The sequence below is a fragment of the Medicago sativa genome, chromosome 2, assembly GCF_051527215.1.
Source record: "Medicago sativa cultivar Bolivia chromosome 2, Bolivia_mono, whole genome shotgun sequence".
NCBI classification, from domain to species: Eukaryota; Viridiplantae; Streptophyta; class Magnoliopsida; order Fabales; family Fabaceae; genus Medicago; species Medicago sativa.
Genome location: NC_140750.1, coordinates 18,107,920 through 18,125,436, shown reverse-complemented (window position 1 = coordinate 18,125,436; position 17,517 = coordinate 18,107,920). Strand labels below are relative to the sequence as shown.

The window sequence follows — 17,517 nt, the reverse complement described above, 5'->3', positions numbered from 1 at the left end:
AGAAATTGAAAAAAATATATTAAGAATACATTGAACACATTTGTTTCTCTTGTTTACATTTACTATACTTTAAAAGTCATTATTGATTTCCAATGCATATGAACACAGTAGTTACTAATTTACGTTGAGTCTTAAGGTTCGCTGCAACGTAATTCTAAGAGGCATAGACTAATTTGTCTTTTTGTCTGGTATGTACAATATAATTACTTAAAAACTCTTTAAATTAATAATTATTAATTTATCGATAAATTAATAACTCTCTAAATTAATAAATTTCTCCGGTCCTGACATTATTAATTTATAGAGTTTTAACTGTATATAGATTCATTCATCATGTACGCACGAAACAAAAAACTAGGGTTGGGAGAGATGGCAGCGAATGACAAAGAATTCCAGATGTTTGTGAACAGTGAAGAGACGGCGGCAAAGATGGAAGAGGGCGATCAGAAGTTAGTGGCGCCGGACCAGGGTGATCAGAAGTTGGTGGGGCCGGAACAGGGTGATCCGAGGTTTGGACAATGGGATGGAAACATGTGGATCTCCTTTGAACAGCCATGATCTGATCGAATACTTAGAAAAAGTCAAGAACGACGTTGGTGCTGACCACATTGACATTAATGAAATCCTCAAACCTCCAGATATGCTTACCGTTCTCAAAGAAATCGCCCCTAATGTCTACAAAGATGTTGAGGATATGGATGAGTTGAATAATATGCATCGTGATGACATTATCATTGGGGAGGATTGTATCCCTGTACCTGGCCTACTGAGAGCTTTTGTGGAGAACAGGATTGCCAAGTCTGATGAGAACAATATTCTTTTGGTACCTTACCTCCCATGCAACAAAAGGACTCTCAAAAGAACAATTTATTTTTAAGATGGTTTAAATTATAAATGATGTTTTAATTTAAGGAAAATGGTGTTTTTTTAAGGAAAGGAAAATGATGTTATATGTTAAGACAATGAAGTTAATAAGAAATTTATAGGTGTCATAGAAGGACCTCTCTTTTCTTCACACTGAACGTGTGGACTAGGATCATAGAAGCACCTTTCTTTCACACTCGAATATCAACTGCAGTCAAGGTCAACACCAATAATTCCATGAATCTTTATGCATGGTTCTCACCTCATTGTCTTGCTTTAGTCTTAGCGTATTTGCTCCTCTAACTTTCTTGTTATTTTCTTTTACATCTTTTCCTTGGAAAATAAAATAGAGATCCAACATTTTAATTTTGGACGTACAACAACAAAAGCCTTATCTGTTTTTTATTTTATTTTTAAGACTTGCTACGGAAGACTTTTGGTATCCCAAATTCGCAATAATGTTTTGCATGGTGGTCATAGTTCACTTTTGAACACAATGGATCTTATTTAGTGTTCATTTTCTTCCACCGGATTATCGTGAAAGAATACCACTATGGTAACATCTAATTGATTTTAAGTAATTATTGTGTCATATACTTATCGAAGTTCATATTTTATCAAATTTACCTTGGTCTCTAGTACCAGACATGCTTCCTAGATGTTACAACTATGCCTCTGCTCTTTGTTAATCGTTTTTTTTTTCTTAATAGTTTTTGTTAATCATTTAAATGATGTTATATGTTAAGACAATGATGTTTATATGTTATAATTATATTATACCTTCATTGAATTCACGATCAGTCCACACATATACATTCAGGTGCATAAACAAATAAACAAGTAATTATATTTTATGTGGATAGACATTCTTCATCCATAGATTCAAATAGAAATATTAACAATTATATTGAATGAACATGACCATTGACCACCAAGCAAAGACCATCAAACCTGAATATTGTAAATATTTGCGTTGCGCTCCTTACCATTCGAGAGATAATTGAAACAAATGTTTTTAAGTGAATGCAATTCTTGCCTCTCACAAGCTGATTTTATAAAGATGTGCTAGACCTAGATAGATTTCAACAACCTCCATAAATAATGCATAATTCGATCTTGCAATTTGTCTCTAGGTAGATAAAATCTAGTTCGAGAGGTCTTTTTTTTTATTGAAATAGATATATAAATAAGGAGACATTTTATATCTAGCTAGATATAAATAATTTTTTTTTTTATTAAAATAGTTTGTTTTTGTCAGAAACTAAAAATTGATTCTTACTTTTAGGGAGTAAATTGAGTTTTTTTTTTTGTTTTTTTTAGAGATTAAAATTGGACTTCACTATAAACTATAAATCATATGCAATAAAGTAAAGATATGAATTAGAAGGAATCTTGGGATTTTGTCAAAAAAAAAAAAAAGGAATCTTGGGATGAAAAATCAAACTAATTAGCTAGGAAAAAATCAAACCAATAAATGCTCCTATAATATGATAACAATGACTTTAAAGTCATTGTACATTTACAACCACAACTTTTTAGCCAATGTCATGTTCAAAGACTTGGAAAAGTCGTTATAACGTTTTGATTCTGCTTAGAAATTAGATGAGATATTAGCTACAAAAATTTAGAAATTTAGAAAGAAAATGATTACTCGTCCACTATATCTGTAATTTGAATTCCAGATCAGTCTACACGTCCTCTAAAAAAAAATCAGTCTATACATATACAATATTGTATTTTCAATTATATTGAAAATTATATTGTATCTCCAATAGAAATATCAAACAATTATATTGAATGAAAATGACCATGCTCACCAAGCAAAACTGAATTTTGTTTTAGAAAATATTGTATTTTCAATTTAGCTATAAATATTTACCTTGCGTTCCTTAGCATTTTCATCACACTTGCTTTTCTATTGGTTTTCTTTTAGTTAAACAATTTACACTTTCCACAAAATCATTCATGGCGTGTGGGTTCTTCTGTTTTTGCATATTTTTTCTTCCACTTTCCATCCTTCTCTTCTTCTTCTTTCAATTTTTCATGTCATCATGATGAGAGTTCTGCTCTGCTTCAGTTCAAGTCCTCCTTCCCTATAGGCGATAGTTATGAATATCTGAATAAAACAGCAACATGGCAAAATGGGACTGATTGCTGCTCATGGGATGGTGTCACATGTGACACAATCTACGGTCATGTGATTGGCCTCGACCTTGGCGGTGAAGGCCTTGATGGTATATTACAACCTAATAGTACCATTTTCGATCTTGCTCATCTCCAAACACTCAACCTTTCTTCCAATGATTTCTCAAACTCCCATTTTCATTCCAAGTTTGGTGGATTCTTTAGTCTTACACGTCTTGACTTGTCTAATTCTTTCTTTAAAGGTGAAGTTCCAACTCAAATCTCGTACCTTTCCAAATTAGAATCACTTCATCTCTCCGAGAATTTTGATTTAATTTGGGGAGAAACCGCGTTGAAGAGGTTTGTGCAAAATGCAACAAATTTGAGGGAGCTATTTTTGGATCAAACAAACATGTCTTCAATAAGACTAAACTCCATAAATTTTCTCTTCAATAAATCTTCCTATTTGGTTACTCTTAATCTTGAATCAACAGAATTAAGTGGTAAATTAAAAAAGAATGCTCTTTGTTTGCCAAGTATTCAAGAGCTAGACATGTCAGAGAATTCCTACCTTCAAGGTGAGCTTCCTGAATTAAGTTGCAATTCTTTTCTCACTACCTTAGATCTCTCAGACTGTGGATTCCAAGGGCCAATTCCTCTGTCCTTTTCTAACTTCACACATCTTAATTCCATAAGTCTCTCACAAAACCGTCTTAATGGTTCAATCCCCTCGTCGTTTTCAAACCTTCAACGTCTCATTCAGATGGATCTTTCATCCAATTCATTTAGCGGTCAAATACCAGATGTGTTTAGTGGGATGACCAAATTGCAAGAACTCAATCTAACTTCAAACAAATTAGAAGGACAAATTCCGTTTTCATTATTTAACTTGACTCAACTTGTTACATTAGATTGTTCGCATAACAAATTAGAAGGTCCCCTTGGCAACAAAATCACAGGGTTTCAAAAGCTAACTTATTTGAGTTTAAATGATAACTTTCTAAACGGAACAATTCCTTCCTCCTTGTTATCTTTGCCTTCTTTGGAACATCTAGAACTATCAAACAATCGACTTACAGGACATATCAGTGCAATCTCATCGTATTCGTTAGATACACTGTATCTATCTGGTAACAAGTTACAAGGCAATATTCCAAAATCCATTTTCAACCTTACAAGCCTAACTAGACTAGATTTATCATCAAACAACTTGAGTGGTGTTGTTGATTTTCAACGCTTTTCCAAACTTCATTTATTGTTTTCTCTGTCCCTTTCACATAATAGCCAATTATCACTAACCTTTGAATCCAATGTCAGTTTCATTTACTCCCGACTAAGAATATTGTCTTTGTCTTCTGTCAATTTGACAGAATTTCCCAAGATTGAATTCCCAAGATTATATTCTCTTGATTTGTCAAATAACAAACTTAATGGAAGCGTGCCCAATTGGTTGCTAGAAACATCAGGATCTTTGAACCTCGCTGGAAACTGTTTCATTTCAATAGACCAAATTGGCACACAATCAATTGGCATGTATTATTCCAGCATAAGGAATATTAACCAGCTCGGAAGCCTTGATCTTAGTTATAACTTACTGGCTGGTGACCTCTCTGTATCAATTTGCAACATGAGTTCACTTCAAACACTCAACCTGGAACACAATCAATTGACAGGTATCATTCCACAATGTCTTGCTGATTTATCATCCCTTCAAGTTTTGAATCTACAAATGAACAAATTCCATGGCACTTTGCCAAGTAACTTCTCAAAGATGAGTGCACTTGAGACTCTGAATCTCTATGGCAACCAATTAGAAGGCCATATTCCTAGATCCTTGTCTCTCTGTAAAGGGTTAAAGTTTCTAAACCTCGGCAGCAACAAAATAGAAGACGAGTTTCCTGATTGGCTTCAAACACTGCAAGATTTGAAAGTTTTGCTTTTGCGAGACAATAAGTTGCATGGTATCATTGTTAATCTAAATACAAAGCATCCATTTCCAAGTTTAACTATTTTTGATATCTTAGGCAATAACTTTAGTGGTCCGCTACCAAAAGCCTATTTTGAAAAGTTTGAAGCCATGAAGAATGTTACTGAATTGGAATACATGAGGACTAATATAGGGCTGCTAGGTCTGTTCAATAGGGCCAACCCAGTCTCCATCCGAGAAATTGCACCCTACTATGATTCTGTGATTGTGGCGAAAAAAGGGAACAAAATAACATTTGTTAAAATTCCAAACATCTTAGTAATTATTGATTTGTCAAGAAACAAATTTGAAGGAGAGATTCCAAATGTTATTGGTGAGCTTCAAGCACTCATAGGGCTTAACCTTTCCCATAACAGACTCATTGGTCCTATTCCCGAATCCATTGGAAACTTGACAAACTTGGAATGGCTGGATCTCTCATCAAATATGCTCACCGATGTGATTCCAGCAAAATTAACCAATTTGGGCTTTCTTGCAGTTTTAGACCTTTCCAATAACCATCTAGTGGGAGAAATACCTCGAGGAAAACAGTTCGAGACATTTCCAAATGATTCATATGTAGGAAACTTGGGGTTATGTGGTTGTCCCTTGTCAAAGAAGTGCGGACCTGAACAACATTCTCCACCTTCACTTAACAACAGCTTTTGGAGCGACGAGAAATTTGGATTTGGATGGAAACCGGTGGCAATTGGATATGGATGTGGATTTGTGATTGGAATAGGCCTTGGATATTGTATGTTTTTAATTGGAAAGCCTAGATGGCTTGTGATGATATTTGGTGGTCAGCCTAAAAGAAGAGTGAAAAGGAGAACAAGAGTGAGGAGGAACCATGGTGCAACCATGAATCAGAATCAAATGGTGGCAATGTCTTAGTCTTATTGTTGTGGTTATTTTCTCTATTGTGTGTTAGTTTTTACCTTGTATTTTAAATAAGTTTGATCTGAGTGTGACAATCTTGTAACTTTTGTTTTGGATTGTATGTTTGTACTGAATTGATTGTGACAACATGTGTTATTTTAAATGAGTTCAAAATAATCAAAAAATTCCAGTTTATCTATATGTTTTCAGCTTGTTATGTGTAGCTAGAATTCATATTATACAGCTTTCATATAGACACTATTTACTAATTGTTAGATCTTTTTTTAAAATTGAATACTAAATATAAAATAGTATATTTTGATTTATTTATCCAACAGAACAACTTTCTTCACAAAAAAGAATAGCACAATTCATTTAGTAAAAAACTAGCACGCCTCATCAAACTGTAGGTATATTTTTGTAAAACAATAAATGACTAAAATAGTACATTCCTTAAAATACAGTAGTAGCTGCTACATAATCTGGAAGAATAACTAATCACATTTTAATGAAATTAAACAGATCTGTTTAAATGAAGCAACAGCCATGAACAGTTCTGAAGTTAAGCATCATGTCAATGATTTGTTTTCATTACTAAAAGTTCATTTGGCCAGAAATTTCTAACAGCAGATTAAACTCTCGGAGAAGACTGAAATGGAAGCCTTACTATTGGTTGGCTTTGTAAACTAATCAAATAAAACCCAAAATACCTGCATTGGTTTAAATAGCTGAATTTTATCAAACCTTACTTAACTTAAACATAATGCATACTAAACAGAAAGACAATAATTAAAATCTTAATTGAGAAAACAAACTAAATAGTCTTGGCTATAATCTGTTCCATCCTACTCTCAAGTCCCTTTAGATGATCCTCCAAAACATCTATATCAACCTGTTGGTTTTTCTCATCAAGCAAATTTGTGGCCACAGCAATTGCAGATTCGATCTTCTCGATTTCTTGTGAGGAGAGCTTCACATTAATATCCTTTTTCTTTAAAGCATTTCCCATTTTGTAAATGTAATCATCCAATGCATTCACTGCTTCGGCCTTCCTTAGGAATCTCTTGTCTTCAATATGAAAATTCTCAGCCTCTTTAATTAATTTGTTTATTTCTTCACTTGACAACCTTTCTTTGTAATTGGTTATTGTAATCTCATTTGAATTGCCAGAAGAACTATTCTTAGCAGAAACTGTCAAAATACCATTTTCATCGATAGAAAAACAGACATCAAAAGGGTGGCCGCGAGGAGCCGGGGTATGACCAGAAAGTTCAAAGGAACCAAGCAAATTGTTGTCGCTGGCTCTTGTTCTCTCGCCCTCATAAACTTCAATGAAGGAACTGAGTTGATTATCTGTTGATGTGCGATATACTCTTGACTTCTTGACAGGAATGCAAGTGTTCCTTGGAATCACCACACTCATGATATCACCTATTACTTCCCTACCAAGAGACAAAGGTGTAACATCCTGAAGCACCAACTTTGGAACATTCTTAACATCTTCACTCAGCAAAGCAGCTTGAACAGCTGCCCCAAAAGCTACAGCCTCGTCAGGGTTAATGCTTTTGCACAACTCCTTCCCGTTGAAAAAGTCCTGTAATAGCTGCTGGACTTTGGGAATCCTAGAAGATCCACCAACAAGTACAACATCATCTACAGTACTTCTGTCCATCTTTGCATCCATAAGACAACTCTCAACAGTCTTTATACAATCATTAAGAAGATCCAAATTCATTTCCTCAAACTTTGCCCGATTAATCGATGAAGAAAAATCAATGCCTTGAAATAAAGAATCTACCTCAATAGTTGCAACAACAAGAAACAAAAGTATTCTTTTTGCCTTCTCACAAGCAGTTCTCAACCTCCTTAAGGCTTTTGAACTTCCACTAATATCCACTTTGTTCTTTCTCTTGAACTCCTGTACAAAGTAGTTTACCATTCTAGTATCAAAATCCTCTCCTCCAAGGTGAGTGTTTCCAGCAGTGGCCTTAACTTGGAAGATGTTATCCTTAATAGTTAGGATAGAAACGTCAAAAGTGCCACCACCAAGATCAAACACAAAAATATTTCTTTCTCCAACACAATCAGCTCTCTTGTCAAGGCCATATGCAACAGCTGCCGCAGTGGGTTCATTCATTACCCTCATAACATTGAGACCAGCAATTGAGCCAGCATCTATAGTTGCTTTTCGCTGAGAATCACTAAAATAAGCTGGTACAGTAACAACAGCATTCTTTACCGGTGATTCTAAATATGCCTCGGCAATTTCTCGCATCTTCGTTAGTACCATAGATGATACTTCTTCAGCACATAGCTGCTTCTCCTGGCCTTTGTAGTTAACAGTAATTATTGGTTTGTCATTGACACCAGCAGTGACCTTGAATGGCCATAATAATACATCATCCTGAACAATAGGATCACTAAACTTCCTACCAATTAACCTCTTAACATCTGAAAAAACGTTATTAAGTCTGATTATTTATTTGGTCAATAATTTATTAGGAAAATTCTAAATAGATCCATGAACTATAATTTTGCTTTTTGAAATTCTAAATAATTTGTAATTTGGTTTTTGAGTTTTTAAATAATGAATATAATCATTACAGATTATTCAAAAGTAAGTTCAAAACCTAAATACAAACTCTTTGCTCAATAGTCTAGGTAACATAGCAAATAAACAATAAAGACAAACATTCGAAGGAGTAAATGAATTGATATTACCAAAAACCAAACTTCATCTCACTAAGTGAGGTCAGCTATAGATAAATCAATGGACTTTTCAGTAATCTAAAAGTTAGTCCTTCAAATTTTAAATAATTTGTAATTAGGTTTTCAAACATTAAAAAGAATAGAAATTTATTTACCAAAGACAGTGTTTTGAGAGTTGGCAGCAGCTTGATTTTTAGCAGCATCACCGATAAACCTTTGATCTTCAGTGAAAGCAACACAAGAAGGTGTTATTTTGTTGCCTTGATCATTGTGAATGATTTCAACTCGAGAGTGTTGTTCCTGCCATACTGCAACACATGAATACGTTGTTCCAAGGTCTATTCCCACCGCACGTCCTTCGCATTTTCTCGCCATGAATCTGCCCACAAGTAAATGAAAGAAGTTAAGGAAGGAATCAAAACATTTACCTTTGACTTGAAGTTGAAATGAAATGAAAATATTACTTGTTGAGGTTTACCCCTCAAGACTAATTCTGAAACCCTTAAATCAAAATGAGAATGCCCCTTCCGTTTAAACGCAATGTACTACCGTTGTAATCTATTGTGTACATATAAATAGTAACCAAGTATATGAAATTATTTGAAAACTCAATCGTCTCTTGTGCTTTTGTTGTGTGTTTTCCAAGGGTCACATTGTGCATATTTTGATAAGTACGTTTTCAACTTCCAATACAATTGGAATATTGTTTTATTTAATTTAATATAATTTTTTTAAAGAATATAAAATTATTTCTTTTAAATAAGTTTTTTCGTTCTTAAAAATATAGCGAATTTTAATTTTAATCCCTAGAAAATTAAACATAATGTTTTTGTCCTCACAAATTTTTTTATTTTGTTTTTGGTCCCTAACGGCCGATTTATGTGAATATGAGTCAAGATTATGAATTTTTTTACGTTCAAAATGTGTTCATGTTATGCCCGTTTATTATGTTCAACTTTTGTATGTTAATATTATTATGTTCAAAAAATGTCAAGAACACGACAAAATTATATTTGTTAGGACCAAAAAATTTGTGAGTATGAAACCACCTCGTTTTATTTTTTAATGACTAAAATCAAAATTTGTTCTATTTATAGGGATTGAGAACTTATTTAACCCAAATTATTCTATTAATTGAATGAAAATGTTATCATAATTAAACTTAACCCCTTTTTTCTTCAAAAAAAAAATTAACTTAACCATTTTATTTGCAATAATAAGTTACCATTGTTTTATCTTGGTTTTTCGGGTGTCAAACATTGATTACGTTTGAACCTTTTTAACCGGTGATATCTCTTTTTTTTTTGGGAAGGGAAAAAGTAAGCAAAACCCTTGAGAATCGAGTTCCGGGAGTTGTTTTCGCTACGGGAAGGTGTTAGGCACCCATAACGACTATAGTATCCTATAGGAACCGTCTTTAATTTCTACGCGCGCGCTTTATTTTTAAATGCTATTTTGAAGATGATATTTACACCTAAGGTTTACTAAGTGAAGAATTGGAGGGAGAAGAATGTGTTTGAATTTTTATTTTATTCGAATTGAAGGAATTTTGTTCCTTGCCTATGTACCCGTTTAAGGGATCAAATCCGTCGTAGTTCTCTTCCAAAAATGTTTTTTGTTTTTGTTGGTTGATTTTAAGTTTGAAAATGGATTTTGAAGAATGGAGATTGAGAGGCCTCAAGGGCATGTGATTTATGAAATTGTGAGGTTGAATTAGTCATTTGCAAAATGGTCAAGCATGATTAATTTTCATTGAATTTTGATTAAGAAAATAAAAAAGGAAAATTACAATGGGATTTTGATCCCAAGGTTTATTTTGAAAATGGTTTGAATGATGTTTGTTCATATTTTTTGGAAATTGATTTTTCTAAGTGTAAAAGCCTAAACATTCATCTAAACATACAATCCTAAACATACATCTAAACATGCATATTCTAGCTACATATCTAAAGTGAAGTGTGTGCATGTGTCGGTGCTTGTGTCGGTGTACATTATTAGAGTCCATTGTCCTTATTACATCATACCCTAGATACATCCTATGGCCTCTTTGCCAAGAAATTAAAATTGCATAAGAAAAAATATTACAAAAATTCCTAATTTTTACATTCTAACTTTTTGCATGAAAATTAAATTGCAAGAAATAAAAGTGCAAGAAATAAGAGATGAATATATGATATGAAATGCTATGGAAACGAGACATGAAACAAAAAACAAAGGGATTAGTAGTACAAGATATAATATGGAAAATGAAGCAAGTAGAAATTGCATAACAAAATGAACAAGACTTAACCAAAAAGTAACAAACACTTTAGCCAAAAATGGGAAAATGGACTTGAAGAAATTGCACTAACACCAAAGCAAATTTAAGGCTTAAAGTTCTCATGTTAATGGTAATTTTCAAATGGTTCATTTCAGCCACATTATGAGAATTATAGGGACAAATATGAGCCAAGACCTATAGTGCATTTTCAAGTCCACTTTACACATTATTTCTCATGGCAACAATACACATTACTTATGAAACAAGAAAATCACAATTTGCATTTTCAAAACAGCCAAACAAACACAATTTTCAGAAGTAAACACATCACACATTTGCATATTAAGTATTCAATTCAATGTGGCAAAATATTAGAACCAAAAGCATACAAAGATTTCACAAAAAATTGACAAGAAGTGACACAAAATCACAAGGGAATTCTACATAAACTCTTATCATTTTTTTTGACATGCCGAAGTATAAGAAACAAGTTTTAAGCATCAAATATAATTGCGAGGCAATTAACAAGATTTTAGGATTTTTAGTAAGGCCTAACAAGAAATGGAAAAAGAATTGAAACCACAAGTATTAAAATATTTCCTCAATTTTTTTGATGAATACTCAACATACAAATACATCAAGATTCATCAAAAAATGTCAAGGAAACGATTTGAACATTTTCTAGGAATTTTTTTTGAGGATTTTCGATGAACAAAGGTGCAAAAAGCAAGAAATGGTGTAGAAACAGCAAAACATTAGAATAAAACAGAGGCTGTAGGCAAATCAGGCCCAAGCCCAAACGAAATGGGTAGGGTTATGGGTTGGAATTGGAGCGGGTATGGTTACCAGAAACGGGTCAAGCTTAAACCGACCCATTAAAAAAATATAAAGGAACCACATGGTGAAAAATTGCTTCCTAAACAAGCGCTTCCTCTTTCTAAACGGAACTGGGTTCCCCTTTCTTTCTGCAAACCGCCGCAAATCGGAGAAGAAGGGCAAGGGCCATCGGAGCAATCTTATTAACCATTTTTGAAAACTCTTTGCATCTAATTGCTCCTACACTTCTTCTCTATATGCATCTAAGCTGATTTTTCAAAAAAACAAACCAAACAGGATCTACCATTGAAAGGAAAGAAAAGAATGAAGTGAGACTTTACCCTTCTTCAATTTCGAAACTGATTCTCACTGATTCAAATCCGAAATACACAAACACATAGCTAATTGACAGAGGACGGAATTCGAAGAATTTCTTACCTTGCGTTTTGCAGTTCGTTCCAATTCCTTGTTCCGAACTTCGTCGGAATTCGCGTATCTACAAGAGTTTGCGATTCCTCTTCCTCCTTTCTTGCTTCAGACTCGTTCTTTCTCTTCACCGCTCGAATTGATTCCACGCAGCTTCTTCCTTTTGATTCGAAAATTCGTTCGATTCGGACCAGCTCCTTCTTTTCCTCCTCTTTGCGATTCCTTTGTTGTTGTTAGCTTGCAGGAGCGAATCAAACTGTTACTTGTGTCTGGGATTAATTGCTGGATGAATCTGTACTCATCATGTTCATATGATGTTCATGATGAATTTTGAGGAAATGAGGGTGTTTGATCCGAAAATTATGAGGAGAGGGAGTATTTGGTGTTTGGAAGGTTCTGTTGTGGTGAATTAGGGTGGGTGAAGATGAAGATGGAGGTGGTTATGGAGGTTAGAGGAGTTAGTTAGGGAGGAGGAGTGGTGGAGAAAAAGTTGTTATGGTGGTGATGATAGTTTGTTATGGTGGAGAGAGAAAGTGGTTATGGTGGTGGAAAGTGAGAGAAAAAGTTAGTTACGTGAGAGAGAAGAGAAGAGGGAAAAGAAAGAAAATTTTTGTGACTTTTTGTGGAATTTGTAAAAAATGATTGAATGTGAAAAATTGACCAAGACTTTGACTTATATAGGTGATGAAAGGGATGCTTGGACCAATGAGGAAATGCCACATGGACTTGGACTCTAACAAACTCTTAAGAACCAATAACATTTGGACACATGGCACTTGGACTCTAACAAACTTAAAAGGGATTAAAACGTAAATAACAAAAGTGCGCGGACTAAAATGAAAATTAAAACTAAAATTGAATTGAAAAAGTAAATTGAAAATTAACGTAAAATGAGACGATTAAAAACAACAAAGCAGATTAAAACGAATCAGAAATATTATGTGAAATGACCAAAATGCCCTTAGGGGCTTAAAACGACTAAAAATGACTCAGATGAAATTCCAAAATGGATTTTTGACAGGAAATTAAAGCAAGAACTTATACAAGACTCAGAGACAATTTTTAGAATTTAAACAGGGTTTTAACACATGAAAAGACTAAAATGCCCCTAGGGGCAAAATTGACTTGAAATGACTCAAAATGCAATTTTTAAAATGGATTATGACATAGGATTGAAATGAAGACTTATTCACACTATTTAAACAAATTTTTAAAAGATTGAAAGAAATTTTAACACAGGAAATGACTAAAATGCCCCTAGGGCTATACTGACTAAAAAATGACTTAACTGATATTTTTGAAATGAATTTTGACATGAGATTGAAACAAAGGCTTATACAAACCAATTTAAAAGACTCAAACAATTTTCAAGGATTAAAATGAATTGAATGCAGGAAATGACTAAAATACCCTTCTATGTGAATTTTGCAAATAACATTGAAATAAAATGCAGAGAAAGATGCAATTGATCAGAGACAGTTCAGATGATTTATAATGCAAGAAAAGAAAAATTGATTAGTATTTTTAGGTCCAAAATTAGGGTATAACAACCATCATTAAACTTAACCCCTTTTTTCTTCAAAAAAAATAATTAACTTAACCATTTTATTTGCAATAATATGTCTAAGTTTTTTTTTAGGGGAAATTACATTAACCTCCCCTGAGGTTTTCTTAAACAACACATAGACCCCCTCTAGTTTAAAAATGAACACTAACATCCCTTATTTATTTATATAATTGACACACACTTCCCTTGTAAGTTAACACCGTTAATCTCCTATTAACAGAAGTTTCAGCAAGTCAAAGCGCTCCTTCTACAATAAGCATACATAACTCCCTTGGGATTCAAGACTGCAATTCACAGTAGCGATGGTTCCACCATAAAATTAGTCTGTGGTTTTGATGTTTGGAGAGGCTACATGTATCCATCATAATCTATAGAGAGGAAGATTATTTATCTTTTTAAGTCAATATGAATGGATAACGTATATATACTAATTATGATAAGATACATTGGCCATGAGTATATTACAGGGAATGTTAAAAAAGGAGAGGATTAGTACATATTGGTAGGGGAGTGGAGTGGTAAAGTGAATACTGAAGACCAATGATCACAGTGAAGCGGAGTTGTTGTGTCATGGTGGAAGGGGATTAGAATTGTATAAACAAATTAGGAAAATTGATGTAAATTGATGTTAAACGGTGTTAATAGAGGGGAGGTGATTGTTTTTATTAAAATAGAGGGGGTTTATGTGTTGTTTAAGAAAACCACAGGGGAAGGTGAGTGTAATTTTTCCTTTTTTTTTTAGGAAAATGTTAACGAGTGCTCCCGGGGCACTCTACTCTTTAAGCACTTAAAATGGTAAGTTTTATATGAAAAGTTATGTAATGAATGCATTGGAAATTGTAATAAATAACTTTTTGAAAGAATAATTTCTAAATTTGGGATGCTTAAAGAGTGCCCCAGGGGCACTTTTTTTTATCATGCTAACTAGTACTCCCTCCGTTTCAAAATGAGTGTCGCTTTAGCCAAAAAAAATTGTTTCAAAATGAATGTCGCTTTCGGTTTTCAATGCAATAATAACTTTTTCTTTTCAATTGTACCCTTCAATTAATACTATGTTACACTACTTACAAAGTATTATTTTTTTATTTAATGAAAAACAAACCAATAGTTGATTAGGATAATTTGGTAAAATTGCTATGACATTTGACTACTTTATTCCATTCCTTAATCTGTGTGCAATTGACTAAAGCGACACTCATTTTGAAACGGATGGAGTATTATTGTACAACTTGTTACGAAAACAAAAAAATATATAAAATCATTCAAAAAAAAAATTAATCATCACACTTTAATGATTCATCACACCATAATAACTAAGTATTGGATATCCCTGTAGTAGTTATGTTAACTTATCTTAATTTAAATTCTAATGGATTATTGATGATAATTTAATTTGTCAATAATAAGCTGTTAAAAGTCTCTATAATGTGCTATTCAAGCTAATACCATCACACTTTAATGATTCATCACACCATATACGCTGATATGATTACATGTTTCCATTGTCTCCAACAAATCAAGTTGATTCATTGCAAATTTGCTTATATATGATCAAATTGTACTATCTTAGTTTGATTGCAAAATAAATAAATAAATCCTAATGATATGTTTAGTAATTTTGGTTGTGAGAACTAACATGTTAAAAGTCTCTATAATGTAAACCTCAATATGATATGATCACATTTTTGACAATGAGCTCATAAAAATGGACTCGAAGAACTATTGTGCACGAGTTAAAGATACATAAGATAATGGTATAAGCACATTTTACAAATCTATCACACGCAATCAATGGACTTCAAGAACATACCAGGGACATTGATTTAATAAACTGTAAATTCCTTTGTAATTTTGGCACAAACACCCTATGCCAGTAATAGTCTTCATCTACTCGCACGGATCAAAGGTCTAGTTATTAGATGCATTTATTCCCTTTTTTCAATTAATACAATCAATTTATCTTGAAATATGAAAAGTAACATTGAATGTATTTTATATATTAAAGGTAATTCAGTAAGAGTAATGCTAGCAACACTCTCTTTTGAACACTCTTTTGAACACTCACTCTTTTATTGGTTTAAATTATTGTGGGTCTATACTTTGAAAATTGAACCCACACAAAGTTGTAGGACATACATTGATTTCATCCAATAGAAGAGTGAATGTTAGAGAGAGTGTTGAAAAGTGAGTGTTGCTAGCATTCCTCATTCAGTAATAGTCATACATATTTCAAACAAATTTATTGCTCCAACAACTTTTATTAATACTCGTGATTTTTGTAAAATATAATTATAAAAAGGGTCGAAGGGAGTATATCTTGAAAAGAGCTTTTTTTACATTTTTTTGGTTACCTAATCAATGTTCCTTTTCCTTGTCAAGTTGTTTTCATGTTTGCCCCAAAGAATATGAAACAATTCCTAGGATCGAACCTGGAACCTCCTTAAATCTCCTTGTCCCTTAGCTCACCAATCGAGATGCCATCATGGGACAAAGAACATTTTTAATAAAAAAAAGTTTGTTAGTTCAACAAGGGTGACTAATAAAGATTTCATTTTCTAACGATGCTTGTATTTCTATGGAACAAGTTCTCATAGAGTTTGGAAAATTCAACTATTTTTTATTAGATTAAGAAAATAGATTGTTCTTAACTAAAATTCTTAAGTGTAAAACTAAGTTGTTACTTTTCTTCTTACTATGTGCAATGGGAGTATTGAACCTGACAATCAACAAGAAAAACCACTCCAATGGCATGTTGAAGCTGCGTTGAATGAGCTGCTGGAAGAGAGAGAGGATTAACCGGTTCAACACCAATTAATCTGCCATCCGATGCCACGTGGCAGCTTGCAATTGGACCGAACAGGCGCGTGCAGCACACGCGCCGACAGCAGCGTGTGAGCTGCAGACCAGAAGAGAGAGGGATTGCTTTTTGGATAAGCCTGCAGACGTGTCACGCTCTGATTGGTCACGCAGATTTTATGATTTTAATTTTTTAAATCAATTATTTCGGTGAAAAATAATTAAAAAAAAAAAATACCAAAATTCATGATTTTTTTTCCTCTATAAATAGAGACTTGGTTCATTTGATTTGGACACAGAAAAAAAACCAAGTTTTTCACTATCTTCATCTTATTATTATCTTTCTATTAGCAAACTAAGTGAAGTTTTAATCTTTTTTTTTGTGAAATGGATCCCAATAATAACCCTTTCAACAGCCAAAATTATTCTAATTTCCCATTTAACTATGAAAATCCCAACAATCATCCAAATCCAAATCTATTTTTCAACCAACGTCTTCAAAATATACCTCAAAACATACCTCAAAACGTACCTAATTTTGGTTTTACACCAAATTTCAACCAGTCATCCTCTGTTCCAAACTTTCATGGATATTATGGATCTATGATGAGATATCCATCTCAAACACCCCCATTTCATGGTTATATGCCAATGGAGAATGAAAATTTTCCCAGTGGTAGTGCATCTCAATATCCTGAATTTTCAACACAAATAACTCCTGGTGGCATGGCAGTTGCTTACAAAAAAAATGTTAAGTGTTTCTTTATTTTAATTTAATTATAATCGATAATTGTAATTTTATGTAATTATAAAAACAAAAATATAAAATTAAATAAGAATAAGAAATAAAAGGTGGTGGGGTAGAGTGTTGAATGAAAAAAACCATTGGAGACATTAAAGTTGAATGAGTGTTGAATTAAGAGAGAGAAGATGATGTGGAGTGTTGAGAATTGAAAAAGTGGGTGTTGAAGGGTGTTTAATGTTGGTGACCATTGTAAATGGTCTTATAATCAAACACCAAGAGAGTACATAGCATTGTCGCATAACAGGAAAATTACTGACATTTAAGAATTGTAGAGATTGTGCAAACCATGACATCATGTTGAAATA

At 33.1% G+C, this 17,517-nt stretch overlaps 2 protein-coding genes across 2 annotated transcripts; one reads left to right on the top strand and one right to left on the bottom strand.

Moving 5' to 3' along the window:
- Positions 1-2,773: 2,773 nt before the first annotated feature.
- LOC146945148 (uncharacterized) lies at positions 2,774-5,927 on the top strand. Its single transcript, XM_085743512.1, has one exon. The coding sequence runs from the start codon at positions 3,401-3,403 to the stop codon at positions 5,846-5,848; it is 2,448 nt and encodes an 815-aa protein (XP_085599638.1). The 5' UTR covers positions 2,774-3,400; the 3' UTR covers positions 5,849-5,927.
- Positions 5,928-6,405: 478 nt separating this feature from the next.
- LOC146945147 (heat shock cognate 70 kDa protein-like) lies at positions 6,406-9,134 on the bottom strand. The gene is made up of 3 exons (XM_085743511.1): positions 9,007-9,134; positions 8,698-8,921; positions 6,406-8,284 (listed from the first exon to the last, which is right to left on the bottom strand). Exons 2-3 carry the CDS (start codon positions 8,915-8,917, stop codon positions 6,648-6,650), a joined length of 1,857 nt encoding a protein of 618 aa, XP_085599637.1. The 5' UTR covers positions 8,918-8,921; positions 9,007-9,134; the 3' UTR covers positions 6,406-6,647.
- Positions 9,135-17,517: the final 8,383 nt, after the last annotated feature.

Coding starts and splice junctions, on each gene's coding strand:
- LOC146945148 (XM_085743512.1), top strand. CDS start 3,401: ATGTCTTCAATAAGACTAAACTCCATAAATTTTCTCTTCAATAAATCT.
- LOC146945147 (XM_085743511.1), bottom strand. CDS start 8,917: ATGGCGAGAAAATGCGAAGGACGTGCGGTGGGAATAGACCTTGGAACA. Junction 8,285..8,697: donor CTCTCAAAACACTGTCTTTG/GTAAATAAATTT, acceptor ACGTTTTTTCAG/ATGTTAAGAGGTTAATTGGT.